This window comes from Rosa rugosa, chromosome 1 (assembly GCF_958449725.1).
Source record: "Rosa rugosa chromosome 1, drRosRugo1.1, whole genome shotgun sequence".
Lineage (NCBI taxonomy): Eukaryota > Viridiplantae > Streptophyta > Magnoliopsida > Rosales > Rosaceae > Rosa > Rosa rugosa.
This window is the reverse complement of record NC_084820.1, coordinates 64406443-64419236: the sequence shown is the minus strand read 5'-3', so window position 1 is coordinate 64419236 and position 12794 is coordinate 64406443. Positions and strand designations below refer to the sequence as shown.

The window sequence follows — 12794 nt, the reverse complement described above, 5'->3', positions numbered from 1 at the left end:
GTATATCATGAATTTCCAGTGATTGGTCTAGCTCATTTGTCTTTTAAAATGTCTAGCCCACTTGTTACAATTAGCTTTCCCTCTCTACTTCCTACAATTTGTGTGAAACTCATCATGCTTTCCTAAAATGTAGAGGTTATAGAAATAGATACATACAAAATATACAATACAGAAAGCAAATATTAGACCTGCGCATCCTAAAATGGTCTTGTTGAAAAAGACCCAAGCTCCAGTAATTCTCTTTTTGCATTTCATTAATGAATCACCCAGTCTAACAAAATTACAATTCCAGTATATTTTCTGGCAAACTCGGAGCAGTAAAATATGAACAATCTTTGAAATCAGATGTAAGAAATGATCACCAGCCCTTGCCTATAAGCCACAACCAGTCGAGTGTTACTCCTGCAAATATACCTAATACTAAGAACACTACCAGTAGATTTCCCAAAGCATTTTGTTCCGGTCCCTGCAAAACCAAATTGTATTAAGTTTCCACTACCATCTTGACAAAGCAGGTTATATTCAAGTTCAAGTATTATCATGTGTCAAGAGCACAAACCTTGTAGCCTTTAGGTGCTGTAGTGAGCACACAAACAGTTAAGTAACCATTGGTTAAACCCAAGAAGGATGTAAGCATGATCATCCAGCCTTGGTCTCCATACTTGGCGGTGAAATAGAACGCGGGAACGAGTAAGAAACGAGCAACAATTACAACCATCAGCCATTTACGTGATTCTAACTTGAGGCAATCTAAGCATGGAACGTATCTCCCTATGAGATCCCACACATTGTACATTGCAATCAAAACCAGAGCATACCTGATAAGTCAATAGATGTTAGACAGTTTTAACAACCAAGGTGCAAAAGTTATTGGGTATTTTTGAGGAATGAGGACATACCATGTACCCAAACTGTGAGATCCCGTATCTTCTGATAGGAATCCGGGGAAAATTGACAAGGTCAGCACATAGATTAGAAACATATCAATTGCGTAATCAATGTTTTGAGCTAACAATTGTTTGTTCCCCAGCCGCTGCATCTTAGTCGGATCCTCTGCATCCTGCATAAAATTGTAGTGTTTCACTATCGTGAATACTACTTGGAACATTTGTTTCTAGCATACTAATTAATAAAAACATACTCCTTCCGGTAATGTCTGGATGCCACCAGCAGCAAGGTCAGCCGAAACAGTTTTAGATCCTTCTGATGCTGCCTTGGAGCGGTAGAACTTCACAACTGTTAGCTTCGGAAAGACAACAGCGTACAGAAAAACACATAGCAGCTCAAAGAATGTAGAGATGGAAAAGAACATAACTGCAATGGAAAGAACATAACCAGTATTTAGTAACCAAGCTGAAAAGAAGTCTATTGTGCTTTATGCTAGTTAAAAATACAATAATTAATGTTGAAAAGAATTGACATCAATCCAATTCAAGCTTTAACTTATTCCACATGGCAAGCAAGACCATGTACATATAACAAAAAGTATTTAACCTTGCATTAACTGTCCCAATAGAAAACACTAATATGTGCACAACAAATATGAAAGTTAAGGGATTAAGAACCTACTGGCTCCCTTGCGCAGACCATTCTGGGAATTCTCAAATATTGCCTTTGTAAGTAGCCTCAGTCCAGAGGTTAGGGCCCCTGATGCAGCCAAGCCAGCAAGGAAAGACTGAACAGTTCAAAACAAGAAAAAATCACACATTTACAACCGGGTACAAAGACTTTTGAAAACGTGAAGCAAAACAGAAACTGAACAGAGAAAAATGCAACTGTGTCACAAACGGTACTGACTTGGATGAATTCTGGTTTCATGAACGAGAGGTCTCCAATCATTCCTCCTTGCACATGAGCATCTGCAATTCCAAAAGCACCACTAATGGCACAGATTCCGATGTAAGTTCCAATACCTCCTTTTCCGGATGTAGCTAAATCCAACTAAATATGACAGAATGAAGAGGTTTAGAGGGTTGATTACATCCACTCGCATCAATGATCTATATCACCCAAAACCAATAGTACTTACCACTAGCACCAAAAGAGTACTTAGGAAAAATAAGGTATATCCAAATAAATTCCGCTTCCTAGTATTGATCTTTGCTTCATTATATGACAATGCTATGAGTGTAAAAAGCGCAAACGGCTGATACACTAGAGTGAGGACCCTCGCCGGATGATATCTCTGCAGCAGAGGAAACAGGAATTAATCATATTGTTCGGATAATCCTGAACTAATCAAAGACATAACATTACAGAAGTACTGGGAACAAAAATTCAATAATAGGATACAAAAGTTACCGGGAACAAGGCCACATAGTAATCTTCGATTGTAAGCATACTGTTCCATGAAAAGAGGCACCCATTTCCCAGAAGGAAACAGACTACCATTGCAGCAAACCTCCCCTTTGATAATCATAACAAATGCATATCAGAAACTTCTTGATAAACAAATATAATCATAACAAATGCATATCAGAAACTTCTTGATAAACAAATAGAGCTAGTGAGCTACTCTAAAAGCAACTTCATTCTAGTTCGAGGACTGGAGAGAGTTCACAAACCTGAATCTGTGGCTGTCCTTTATCATCAAGGTCAGCCATGAACTCTTGCTTCCGATTTCAACCAGCTCCCTACAAGTTTAAGCAAGTTAAGCACAATCACGTATACAAGAGGAGACCTGTTGAAATCATTTATCAACAACTAGTTTAAATTAAATAGAATCTCTTCAAAGATACCATATGTGATTATTTGGCTTTAAAGTCTCTGCTGAGTTTGATTAGTACTAAAAGTTTAAAACAAGACTCTGACATCAAATTCCAGTGTGAGCCTAACATAAACAAACTATCATAGTCAACCCCAGATTCATCAATGATTATGATTAAAGTAATATTGCTCTTCAAATCCATTCTTGCAAGGCCACAAAAACGTTATGCACTGGTTTTGAGTTTTGACAGGCAGAATGAGTTTAGGTTCACCTAGAGAAGTTAATATTCATTCTCCCAACCCAATATACAAATCAGCATATAAATTGCACTGTGGATTCCTTTGCACCTAAATTTTCAATCTTTTTCGTTCAGGAAGCAACAAAACTAATAAAATCCAAAACCCCATCAATGATTTGACTTTCCCTCACCCCTGTGAAATGTGCACAAACAAGAGACGGACACCACATGTGGATACAACGTTATCAAACAGATAGACATGAAAGATTGAAGCTCTATGAATGAAGGGTCGGACAGAAATTACTTACAGTTAGAACAGGGTAAGGATGGATTGGATATGTATGGATTGAGAAGAGAGACTTTTGCCTTTTGGGGTTGATTCTTCAAGCTTTTATGGGAATCTGAATCTGCTGGTATATCCTAAATGGCCCAGTCGCAAACCACGCTTTCCATAAAAGAAAAAAGAATATGAAAAGTCCAAGCCTTTTGCTTTGAAGCCGCCAGTTATGTATGTAAAACCATAGTGGCAGTGTAGGAGAATTCTAACCCTGCTTGATCTATTCCTACGTTTTTGCAGTTATTTCAAACTTGTTATGTAATTACATTCATGCATGTATTGCGCAGAGCCGTGAGGATTGAGGAATGGGATTCCAAATCTGGAACTATTTTCTTTCCCGGGAAAATCTCGATTAAGGAGAAAAGATAGGGAATTGATTATTGTTTGATGCGGTTTGAATTTTATACGACGTTAACCGATGGCCAACCAGTTGGCTTTCCATAGAAGAAGACAAGGAGGAAAGAGGACCATTCGGCGTTCACATTTTAGAGGCGTTGACTCTGCCGTCACGGCGCGTATTACTCACTCGTCAGTTTCACATTAGGACACTAATCCATCATGTACTGTTCACATGCTCAAATTCCGGTCCGTCACCTTGGTGAGGTGAGTTTTCCCGACTTTTCCCTAATAGTTCATATAAGCTGGGCTTAAAATGAATTGGCTATCGAGAAGTAGAGGTGACAAACGAGTCAGGCCCATACCCATTTAGATATCGTGCCATGATCGAGCTCGAGCTTGTGTCAACCGACACTAGTGGTGAATTATTACATAAAACACTACATTCATTTAACAGAGCTTTAGGATGATTTATCAGCGATTTTTGTTTTTTGATGCGAATTAGGGATTTTTTGTTGTAAACATTCATTTACCAGAGTAATCCAATTAAATTATGACAAATAAATTTGACATCATGCTCTATTAAAATGGAATCGATAACCTGGATGTTGTTGCTTGTGGATCAAGCGACCCAATTTGTTGGTGAGTGCACTGAGCAAGAACCCGGAATTACTTGAGAAATAGACACTGTGAGTCCGACTCGGTGATGAACTACAAGGATTGGCAAACAGGTACCGGTTGGAGATTCAAATAATCAAATCACTTCGTTTATGGCTAGTGTACGTTACGTAGTTATGACACTGCCATCTTCAGAGTCACATTGGGTCTGATGTAATGTTCCAGGGGTTTGTAAATTCTGATCCGAGGTTTTTTTTTTTTTTTTTTTTGAAATTCTGATCCGAGGTTTGAAATTGTTGAGCCGCGAAGGTTTGCCTTGGTGTGTTTTCGACTTATACCTAGTCCATTGGCGGAACGAGTTACACTGAGTCACTGAACCGGATCAACTCAAGTGGGAGTATAAGCACAGTGGGGTGTATATGTTGAGGTTTGCGGGCCGAGCCACGAAGATGGAAGTGTAGTCGATCCCAGCATGGCAGTTGATCAATGAAGGAGCTGATTTACTGGTTGAATGTGTCTGGTAAATCTGTAAATGTATGTACTATCTGTATAATGTAATACATTGTTTTAATTGCTGAGGTAGGATGAAGTTGTTCTAACCTTGAACCGTTTTGCGTTGTAAAAAAATGTGTTAAGGAGGTAAACAAACATGATGAAGCATTTGACAGTAATAGCCTAATAGGTAACAATTGGCAAGATGCTCAACACTGACACCTGCCCTAGCCCTACCTGGGAATATTATCGACGGTAAGGGGTCTGAAAAGTCGGGATAATAGTTGGTGCGTGTAGTATTACTTAGACGGAAGCAAATTAGAAATTATGCTACATCAAAAAATTAGGTCCTCTCCTTGCATATTATATGCTTTCGAATGAACAAAGGGTGAACCTTATATGATACAGAGATTAATGTTTGTGAATTATGGCAGAATAAAGTGAAACCTTTCAAATTACAGATATGATACGAGAGAGAGATGGATTGTGATTTAAGCCTAAGCCCACCATGGATCCTCACCGGTTCTGAAATCGGTTTCGACCCAAGGAACAAATAATACCTTGCCTTCATCAATATCAGCATGAGCCAAAGCCAGAGACTGTTACAAGAAGTCAGATTACAGATTTTATTAGTTACAGAAAGAACATCAATTCTTGGTTACTGTATCATCGAGATGAAGTATGTAAATTGGCAAGAGTTGAGAGAAGTGTAAGCGAACTGACCAGAGGTGCAGGTCCCCTGACAACCCTTCCTTGGTCATTGTACTGGGATCCATGGCATGGGCAGATGAATTTGTTCTCGGCGGTGTTGAATGGCACGACACAACCAAGGTGAGTGCATACAGCATTGATTCCATATGTGGCAAGAGTTCTGTCTTTCTCCACAACAAGGTAGGTAGGATCACCCTGAAAAGAAAACAAGATATCCAAGTTACATTCTAAAACTGCATACTTACTCAGTTCTCAACCTGATGTTTGTGTATAATATGAAGCCAAATTGCAGTCACTGAATTGCAAAATGAGACTTGATCGAACTTTCCAATTGAAATGGTAGTAAGATGTATCAGTACCTTCAATCCTTGTGTGAGAGTCCTGTCACCAGGGCCATGGGTCTTAAGCCATTCTGATGCAATTACATCGTTTCCGAGAGCATCCTTGGCAACTTGACCACCACTTCCAGCACCAGAGCTACAATTGTTCCCCAGTTAAGAGTGAAATAAATATGTTAAAGAGCTAATGATAAAATGACAATCTATTCAATTCCAACATCCCAGTGTGAGCATGATATTGTTTAGAAATTAGAACCATAAAAAATAATCCTTGGTTATCATCCAATAACGTGTCACTAGCTTGTTCAATTTGGAATCTTTCTAACATTTGGTTAAGGTATTCAACATGTAATCCAATCACAGTTAACCACAAAAGCACATACTAATCAAGCATACATGTAGATTCCAATGAAAAAGCAAAGAACTGAAACAGAAATTAAAGGGTATACAAAGGAACCAATGATTCAAACTCACCCAGGTGGAGCAAAGAAAGTAGCATAGGGAACCAGCATGAAACCAGAGGGAAGTGAGATAGCACCCAGAAGAAGCAAATTCATAAGCTTCCTCTTACTCATGTCAGGGACATTATCAGCTGGAATTGCTGCCTGGCATGTGATTCTCATTCCCTTTCCCCTTCCCATCATCTGGGTCCTCCTGGGCATCACAGACAGGGCCTGTGCTGAAGAGAACATAGCACTCTTGCTGGAGCATAGCTGAAACAAATCAAACACATAGCATCCATAATTCTAGCTCCACTATTTAAATCAACACTAAATATTTATCATATGAGACTGAGTTTGGTCTTACCTGTGAAGTGGTAGCAGAAGATAGAGTAGAGGCAGCCATTGTATCTGGAATTCTAGGAAATGATAGTGTTTTTTGTGTTATGGTGTATATTTGATGATTGGCAATGACTACCACGACATCTAGTGGATAAGGGGCATTAGCCAAAAGGGTGCCACATTACCACATGTTCAAGATCAAGATTTTTCTTCTTTCTACACACAGAAATCTAGAAAAATATACCCAAGATTGGGTTAGGCCAGCAATAGATGATTTCATATATGAATTGGGCCAGACTTTGCCACGACAAAGCAATCCCTGTTGGGAATTTAATGGATGTGGGTTGTCTTTCCCATCAAACACAAATTTGTGGGCTTGGTCTCAGTACATAGAAATGGAATGCACAAGGGTCAAACTGTAGTTAGGAATTTGATGACAATAAGGTTTTTTTGGTTGGGAGTGAAATTTTATAATCAACACTTCATGTTTGAGAAATTTTATCTACACATTCTAAAATACTTGATACACATCTCATTTTTAACACACTACTCAATTGATTTTTTAGTTATACCATAATTCTATATACACCACCCAAAACTACCAAAACTCTCATCAACATTCTCTACCATGTTTCTAAATAAACCCGTAAAAAAAAAAACTTCTTTTCCATTATCGTTCTCATAACATTTAAATCAAATTTTGCCAAACCGTGCTTTGTCTTGATATGAGGGCTAATGAATTACCATGCTTTTTCTTTTTGGAATTAATGAAATCATTCATTAATAATAACCAAAGGGGATGAACCCAATGGAAAGAGATCAAAACAAGGCCCAATTACAAATAAACCTAACAAAATCCACATAGATAGGACAAAAAAGTGTAACCCTAAAAATTAAGTAAAGAGATTATCTCCTACTATACAACAGCCGCCAACCCAGCAATCCGTGCTGCAGCTACCGCTGCCCAGAGCCAAAAGGTCAGGAAAAGTGTCATATCGAGGAGATAAAATCTGAATAGCCGCTGTCAATACAATCCCAAAATGCAAATCCAGTTGAAACCAAGGTAATGAGATGATTAAATGGAGCCAAACCCACACACTAACTTTCTCTTCTCCACCAAAGAGACTCAATCTGGGAAGGAATCGAAGTCACCGAAATGGGACATAAGCCAATAGCAAAGAAAAAATCCAATGATGAATGGGGGGTGAAACACCCACACACTATACTCCTCTAGGTAAGTGTTTCTCACTTTTAAGAGGTAGCCATGAGAATCTTCAAGGAGCAGGTCTTTAGTAGTTGGAGGGGAGTTGATGTGAGTTAATGGGTGAGGGGAATCATGGAGGTTTCGGGATTTGAAATTTTTTTGGGATGGTTGACAAAGAAAGAAGGAACAAAGTCCTCTAAATTTGAACATAAGTCAGAGAATCACCACAAAGAGGGTGTAAAGTCACCACAGAGGGTGTGAGAGAATTAAGGGAGATGAAGTAAGAGCAAGACAAAGCAAGGAGAGTCCCCTCCCCACCCCCCCCCCCCCCCCCAAACTCTCAAGCCACCGATTGAGATTCGGAGGGATCACAATCTGAGGAAGAGAGAGGGGTGGTTTCTAGATCTATTTTCTCTCTCTAAACTTAGAAAGAGAGGCTCTGTGTTTCCCTTTGCTTTCTCTTCCTTGCTTTATATTCACAATGATGGAATTGTTTTCTTGGATATTTGGTTGTTCAATATGTATACAAATGATTGACCATCATAGTCGGTGATCGATCAATTTGTGTTTTGTATATGTCAGACTAACACTAATGCTAGTAACCTATTAGCCTAATCGTTAAGTTTGGGATAAAATTATATTTAGACTATTTGAATTACTATTTATCCTTAATTTCAAATAAGCATTTTGTATCATTTCTCGTTCACCCCAAGTTCCAACACACCCCCACACCCATTTCAGAAAAGTTTAAATTCAGATTATCTCCAAAGCAACAATAGGGACAATCTAAAGCTTTGTTAAAGGGCTTACGGTATTTTTAGGGTTTTAAGTTGGAAAGTTATGAGTATAACAAAGAGTATAAGTGCGAATAAGAGTTGGGGTTGATGGAGTGTGAAGAAAGAAAAGATTTGGTGTAGGGGGTTGTTCAAAGAGGAGACCTGAAATAAACAAAGAACATGTTCAAGTCTTCCTAATTTGTTGTCCTTTTTGGTCATTTGATTTACTCTTGAAATTTGATTTTGTATGGTGAAAAGTAGGGATGCATGTGTATATAGTATATAAGAATGTGTGGATAAAATCTCTCTTCATGTTTTCTTTTTTTAGTATATTAAGTTTTGTTCTTATATAGTGTAGATTGTAAAAATGTGATGTTGAGATAATATAAAAAATGAAACATAGAGTGTGAATTGTAAAATGAGATGTGTGAATTTCACTCCCCTTTCTATTTTTTATGGTATTTATTGGATAAAGGCTTGCTCATCTAAGGGACAGTTTTTAAGGGACAAGTGAATCTGACGGCTGAAAATAAATACACAGTTTTAAGTTGTTATAATTTTTGCTTTTATATTTAATACATGTGGTTGAGATACATTTGTCTCTCATAGTCCCTTAAAATTTGTCAAATGTTCAAATTTCTTCAAAATTATAGAAATTTTTTTAATTTAGTTTTACTAATAATTTACCGAAATTAATTTGTCGAAATTTTAATTGATGGTCAAAATTTTAAATCTTAATTTAGGCTTACCATAACAGGGTAGGAACTATCAATCGAGATCAACGAACGAAACCCTAAGCCTAAGGTGACATGCAAAGCGGCGGTTGTCAGATCCGATCGCGTCCAGCACCTGCCACAGATCCGATCGCGTCCAGCACCTGCCACAGCTTGGTGAGACTATCCTGGTTCTCAGTTTGCGGAGGACAGCCCTGTGCGGTCGCGGCAAGACTAGTCGTGTTCAGCTCGGTGGTGTCGGAGGGGTTGTGGTCGTGTTTGAGGATTCGGGGCTGAGAGGCTTTGATCGGATTTCTTTGGTCTGGGCTTCTGGGTCGTATTTCGGAATACAGTGGCTTGACTTCCTGCCGACGCAGGGACGATCTGTTGCAGATCGATGGTCGATCGATTCTGGTTTCTGGATTGTGCTTGGCGGATCGATCGCTGGTCGATGGTGGTCGAGGAAGCGGTGTGGTTCAAGTCGGGGAGGCAAGGCGGCTAGTCCGACGAATTGCTGCTTTTGATTCGATGCTGTGGTCCAAAGGGTTGCCGCCGGAGGACATGACGGCGGCGAATGCAAAGGAGCAGTGCAGTGAGGCACCTCCTCTATGTGCTTACGCTTGGGCCTGGGCTCAATCTTGGGCTGATGGGGCAGGGGAGTTTTCCTACTGGGCAAGATTTGATTTGGGTTCGGGCATACGGGCTTAGGCTCAGGTCAAGGCAATCTGGGCCGAATGTATTAGGGTATTGAGCCTGTGTGAGGTTTGATTAACTTCTATGAGTCTTCTATGACGTTTTTAGTGTCTTGCTTGTACTACAATTGCGTGATTGACAAGTGGGGGCTAGTTGAATGATTTCTTTTTTGTATGAGGCGAGGTTTTTTTATTCTTGTATAGACTCGCTTAAATATGAGCATCCCAATGATCTTTAAAGGTTTGTTTTAGCTTAGGTAGGTTACTCCGGATTTTCTTATATAAGTTTTGGTAGACTTTAGCCATTTGCTATTAATCTAATGAATTCAAATTCTATTTCAAAAAAATAAAAAAAATCCAGGGTAGGAACTACCAACTATGAGTCTAGCAACATGTGTTTGCTGAAAAGTGACAATGTTTGGTCTATGTTTCATGATTCCTCATTGACTTTTTTGTAATACCCAATTGACAAATCCAGCATCCCACTTTTTCCTCAGTTCGCAGACAATTGGTGTTAAACTACCAACTTTTGACTGTACAGTAATAAGACCAATAATCAATGTTTTGCTGACTTAGACAGTTGCAATTCCAATTTTAGGTTATGCCAAGTTGTTTTGCACCCAACAATTGACATTCTTTTTTTCTCCGTTATACAAGTTCGCAACTCATCATTTCCTAAAAATAAGTACAAGTAAAGCTAGATACTATATTTCCTCCCTTATTTTTTTTTAATACATGACCAGTTTCAACTTATTATTTCCTTCGGTCAAGTACTTTTCTCCTTTTATTCTTTTTGATAGACCTTTTACCTTTTTACCACATCCCTATATCCGGTGCTTCGAACTACATCATATTTTTTCCCCAACTCTACATCCTAGCCTCATGAAGTCATGATCAGGGTTAGGGAAACAAAAAATTGGGAGGAATTTTGGTACCCCAATCCAAAATCTAGTGCTGATGCAATCAATATGAACTTATAGCTTTTACGGAATGAATGAATAAATGAAAATATATGTATACATTGTTAAGAATTATGTCAGGCACCTCTATTTTTATCCGTTGCAATGTCTTTCTTGACTTATAGCCCATTCGAACATATACTTGTACAATTTTTGAGTTCACAATACAACTCATATTTTAGACTTCCGAATATGCGAGTAGAGAAGTAAAGGTTAAATAAAATGATGTCTCAAATAATTACTACTCCTTTTCCCTGGCGCCCAACTGTTGACTATTGCTGTTGTAGGTTCGCATGCAACATGCTGCCAAAGACGCGCAAAGAAACAACACAGAATAATTGAGGAATTTTCTAAGCTGTTTCACTTTTGCCCTAAAGTAGAACAAGGCCCACTTCACCCCTGTCTCCACCCATGAATCTGCAAAACACAAAAAACTATATGAACATATTGAATTGAATCGAAACGAACCGGACAATGATGTTGTTATCTGCATGAGGAGGTATGGCGTGATACATTCAGTCATCATGTGCTGCTTCCCCATCTCTATCTTTTGTCACTCTCTACCTTCTCAAGAATAGCATCCAAGCGTGCAAATTACTCTCTGCCATTCTCATCTTAATCTTAATATCCAGATTAACTAAAACTCTTCCATAGTTCCATTTAACAACTTCTTAATCTTTCTTCTTCCATCCCAACCACATTTACCTGCTTAGAAAAAAGCAAAAGGGAGTGAGAGACCATATAGATGAAGAAAAAAGAATGGTTCTTTGGGTACGGTTTCTTTTGCTTTCTCTTGCACCAATGTAGCTAGCTTGAAAAAAATAAAGACATGGAATCCCTTGTGTTTTCGTCAAAGATGAAGACACCCAAGGATGAAAGTTAAAGAAAGTGGGAAGCAAAAAAAAAATATATGGAACCCAAATCAATGATTAAAAGTAGAGGATCGAGATGGAGCAAGCTTGAAGCAACCCCCGAAGATAAAATGGAACGTTCTTCAAAGCTTTTTAGGGCATTTCGATCCAAGTGATCAACTAATTAAACAGCCAAGTGTTATTTGGCTTCTTGTGTTTCTCAAAATTTAGTTTACTATTCCTTGTGAATGTGTCCGAGTGAATTGACTCACAAGTAGAATCCTATGGAGATAGGGTACCTGTTAAGTACCTTATACTTACAGAGTTTTAATGATAATATATATGTGTAAATTGAGATCGTTTAATGCAATTAATGGTGTGCTATACAATTTTATAACTCAGTTTATATTTTGGAACGTGAATATTACTCGGAAGATGAAAATGACTGTTAATTGGGAAGTTTAATGTTAACTTATTACACCAGGACACACTGTTGGTTTGGTGGATTCTCAGTTGCTTGTGGTTTTGGGTATTCAACCGATTTCACGAAGACGAGTAGCTCCTCGCTGGGTTTTGTGGCATCCACCAATTACTCCATGGATCAAACTCAACACAGATGGCTTAGCTAAGGGTAACCCTGGACCAGCTGCATGTGGTGGAGTTTTTAGGGATGAGAAGGGTCGTTATCTTGGTGGTTTTTGTCAAGGACTTGGTCATCAGACAGCTTTTTTCGCTGAACTAATGGGTGTCATTATTGGAATTGAATTTGCGTTTCAATTTGGATGGAATAACATATGGCTTGAAAGCGACTCCACTAGTGTTCTTGCTTGCATTGTCTCTTCTTCATTTGTCCCTCCTTGGCCTCTACGGATTGCTTGGTCGACTTGTTTAGCGCGTATCCGTTCGCTGACCTTTCATTGCTCTCATGTGCTCCGTGAAGGGAATACAGTTGCTGATAGGTTGACAAACATGGGTTTGGCATCCACTGCATTAGTTTGGTACTCAACCGCACATCTACTCTGTCTCCTTTCTAACTTGCT

General features: G+C 38.8%; 2 protein-coding genes and 1 long non-coding RNA gene across 4 annotated transcripts; all 3 read right to left on the bottom strand.

Moving 5' to 3' along the window:
- Window positions 1-228: 228 nt before the first annotated feature.
- Window positions 229-3669, bottom strand: LOC133744660 (equilibrative nucleotide transporter 3-like). Of its 2 annotated transcripts, none has more exons than XM_062172736.1 (10): window positions 3254-3669; window positions 2565-2680; window positions 2302-2406; window positions 2030-2185; window positions 1798-1941; window positions 1570-1675; window positions 1142-1314; window positions 900-1060; window positions 560-818; window positions 229-466 (listed from the first exon to the last, which is right to left on the bottom strand). In XM_062172736.1, the coding sequence occupies exons 2-10, from the start codon at window positions 2601-2603 to the stop codon at window positions 359-361; spliced, it is 1251 nt and encodes a 416-aa protein (XP_062028720.1). In that variant the 5' UTR covers window positions 2604-2680; window positions 3254-3669; the 3' UTR covers window positions 229-358. The 2 variants fall into 2 exon arrangements, with proteins under 2 accessions (XP_062028720.1, XP_062028714.1); XM_062172730.1 differs by having other exon boundaries at window positions 2565-2633.
- Window positions 3670-5063: 1394 nt separating this feature from the next.
- LOC133726112 (cytochrome b6-f complex iron-sulfur subunit, chloroplastic) lies at window positions 5064-6745 on the bottom strand. The gene is made up of 5 exons (XM_062153594.1): window positions 6585-6745; window positions 6252-6490; window positions 5799-5916; window positions 5452-5634; window positions 5064-5327 (listed from the first exon to the last, which is right to left on the bottom strand). The coding sequence occupies exons 1-5, from the start codon at window positions 6621-6623 to the stop codon at window positions 5226-5228; spliced, it is 681 nt and encodes a 226-aa protein (XP_062009578.1). The 5' UTR covers window positions 6624-6745; the 3' UTR covers window positions 5064-5225.
- Window positions 6746-10913: 4168 nt separating this feature from the next.
- On the bottom strand, window positions 10914-12058 carry LOC133744656 (uncharacterized). Its single transcript, XR_009863430.1, has 2 exons — window positions 11417-12058; window positions 10914-11320 (listed from the first exon to the last, which is right to left on the bottom strand). It is a non-coding gene; the product is annotated as an uncharacterized LOC133744656 (long non-coding RNA).
- Window positions 12059-12794: the final 736 nt, after the last annotated feature.